At 46.9% G+C, this 1,629-nt stretch overlaps 1 protein-coding gene across 1 annotated transcript, besides 2 other annotated features; it reads right to left on the bottom strand.

Moving 5' to 3' along the window:
* Nucleotides 1-377: 377 nt before the first annotated feature.
* Nucleotides 378-1,310, bottom strand: TraAM80_03593 (diphthamide synthesis protein; the record flags this gene model as incomplete). The annotated part of the gene is made up of 1 exon (XM_029380555.1): nt 378-1,310. The coding sequence occupies one exon, from the start codon at nt 1,308-1,310 to the stop codon at nt 378-380; it is 933 nt and encodes a 310-aa protein (XP_029239561.1).
* A 64-nt stretch (nt 1,311-1,374) lies between these two features.
* Nucleotides 1,375-1,406: a microsatellite.
* Nucleotides 1,407-1,576: 170 nt separating this feature from the next.
* Nucleotides 1,577-1,600: a microsatellite.
* Nucleotides 1,601-1,629: the final 29 nt, after the last annotated feature.

Genomic DNA, 1,629 nt, shown 5'->3' on the forward strand with positions numbered 1-1,629 from the left:
GGTGAAACTTTAACTTTCTGCTATATGTCAGCTTGCGTAAACAATAACAGAAAAGGAAATAATGATTAGTGATACGTAAAGTGTTCTCAATGCCTCTTTATGTTAATGTTTTTTGGTGTTGTTGTTTTTTGTTCATTTGCTTTGTAGCTAAGTTGCGAAGTGCGTGTTGTGGTGAGAAGAGGTAACATAAACTGAATTATATTGTTGAATTATTGGAGCTGCTTCACTAGAGTGACTTATCCGTGTATACCGCCCAGCGGCCACCATTCTTGGAGTAATGGTCCATGGGGTACGCCGTGTCATACCACCTTACACCTTTAAGTGCCACCTCTGCCTCGTAGGGCGAGAGCAGTGGCTTGTCGAAGGCGTAGCCCCAATCAATGGAAAGACGTGGGCAGGCAACTTGAATGTAGCAATCGACGTCCTGCAGCCTGGAAAGCTTTTCGGGAAACACTTCGGACATTAGGTAGAAGGTTTACAATCTTGCCTTGTTGTGCGGCCAGCTTGATAATACGGTCGACAATACGTGGGCTGCCCTGACGACCAAGCGTTCCCATGATAAGGGCGAAGCTGTTGGCCGACATGCCTTTTTGAACTGCCTCCTTTCGTAACGTGCGCATTTCGGTTGTGTTGTAGCTCTCCTTGGTTAGCGTTTTCTTGTAGGGGTCATATTGCAGTGCGTTGAGCGTTGGGTGAGCGATGAGAAACGACTCCAGGTGAAACCTTCCATCACCGATGTAGAGCACCAGGTCCACCGTCGCCGGATCCACTACAGGGCTTGTGCATCCAAGTATCTCGCCGCTGGAGAGTGGACGGTTCTGTGGGATGACCACGGGATGTTGGAAGTGGTCCCGCAGCATCTGCATCCCTGCCCGCATCGATGACACAAACTGGATGGTAGCAATGCAGGCCAAACGCATCTCGGGAGATATGAGACGCCGCACGGTATCTACAAAGTGTTGAATATCAATCTCAATCTCTACAAAGACGTACATCATGTTGCTGATGAGGCAGTCTTTAATCGAAATGAGACAACTGTGGCCGTAGTGAATCAAAAAGTCACACCCCAATGCCACCGCCGAATAGTCATCCACGCAGCATGCGCCATACGTAACATCCCCTAATATCACCATCTCTGCGTCCGTTTTCGCCTCCAGTATGTCGGCAATAGAAGCGGCAAACATAAGGAGTCCCTCAGGAAACTGAAGCGCCACACGTGTTGCGTTCTTCTCCTTGATGCGTTTCACACACTTGTCAATTTCAAACCTGTAGTTGCTGGGGAGCCCCAATTCCGTCTCTAAGGAGTTCATTCTTGCGCCGACAAAAGCATAGAGGCGTATCTGTTTATTGATATATGTATGTGTATGCATGCATAGAGAGCAGAGAGAGAGAGAGATAGAATAGAGCACCTCAAAGCTTGTCCAATGTAATAATTTTGCCCGGTCTGCGTTATGCATTTATTTTGTTTTTATTATGCGGATCCACAAACAAGGGGGATCATAACCCACTCTCGCAGTGTGGCCACCAATAGATGTCGCATTAGCGTGGAGAACAAGGAGAGGGAACAATAAACAGGTATATATATATATATATATATATACTACCGTTTGTGATGTGACGTTAACGGAA

Source organism: Trypanosoma rangeli (assembly GCF_003719475.1).
Source record: "Trypanosoma rangeli strain AM80 chromosome Unknown Tra_15.4_contig_00095, whole genome shotgun sequence".
Taxonomy (NCBI): domain Eukaryota; phylum Euglenozoa; class Kinetoplastea; order Trypanosomatida; family Trypanosomatidae; genus Trypanosoma; species Trypanosoma rangeli.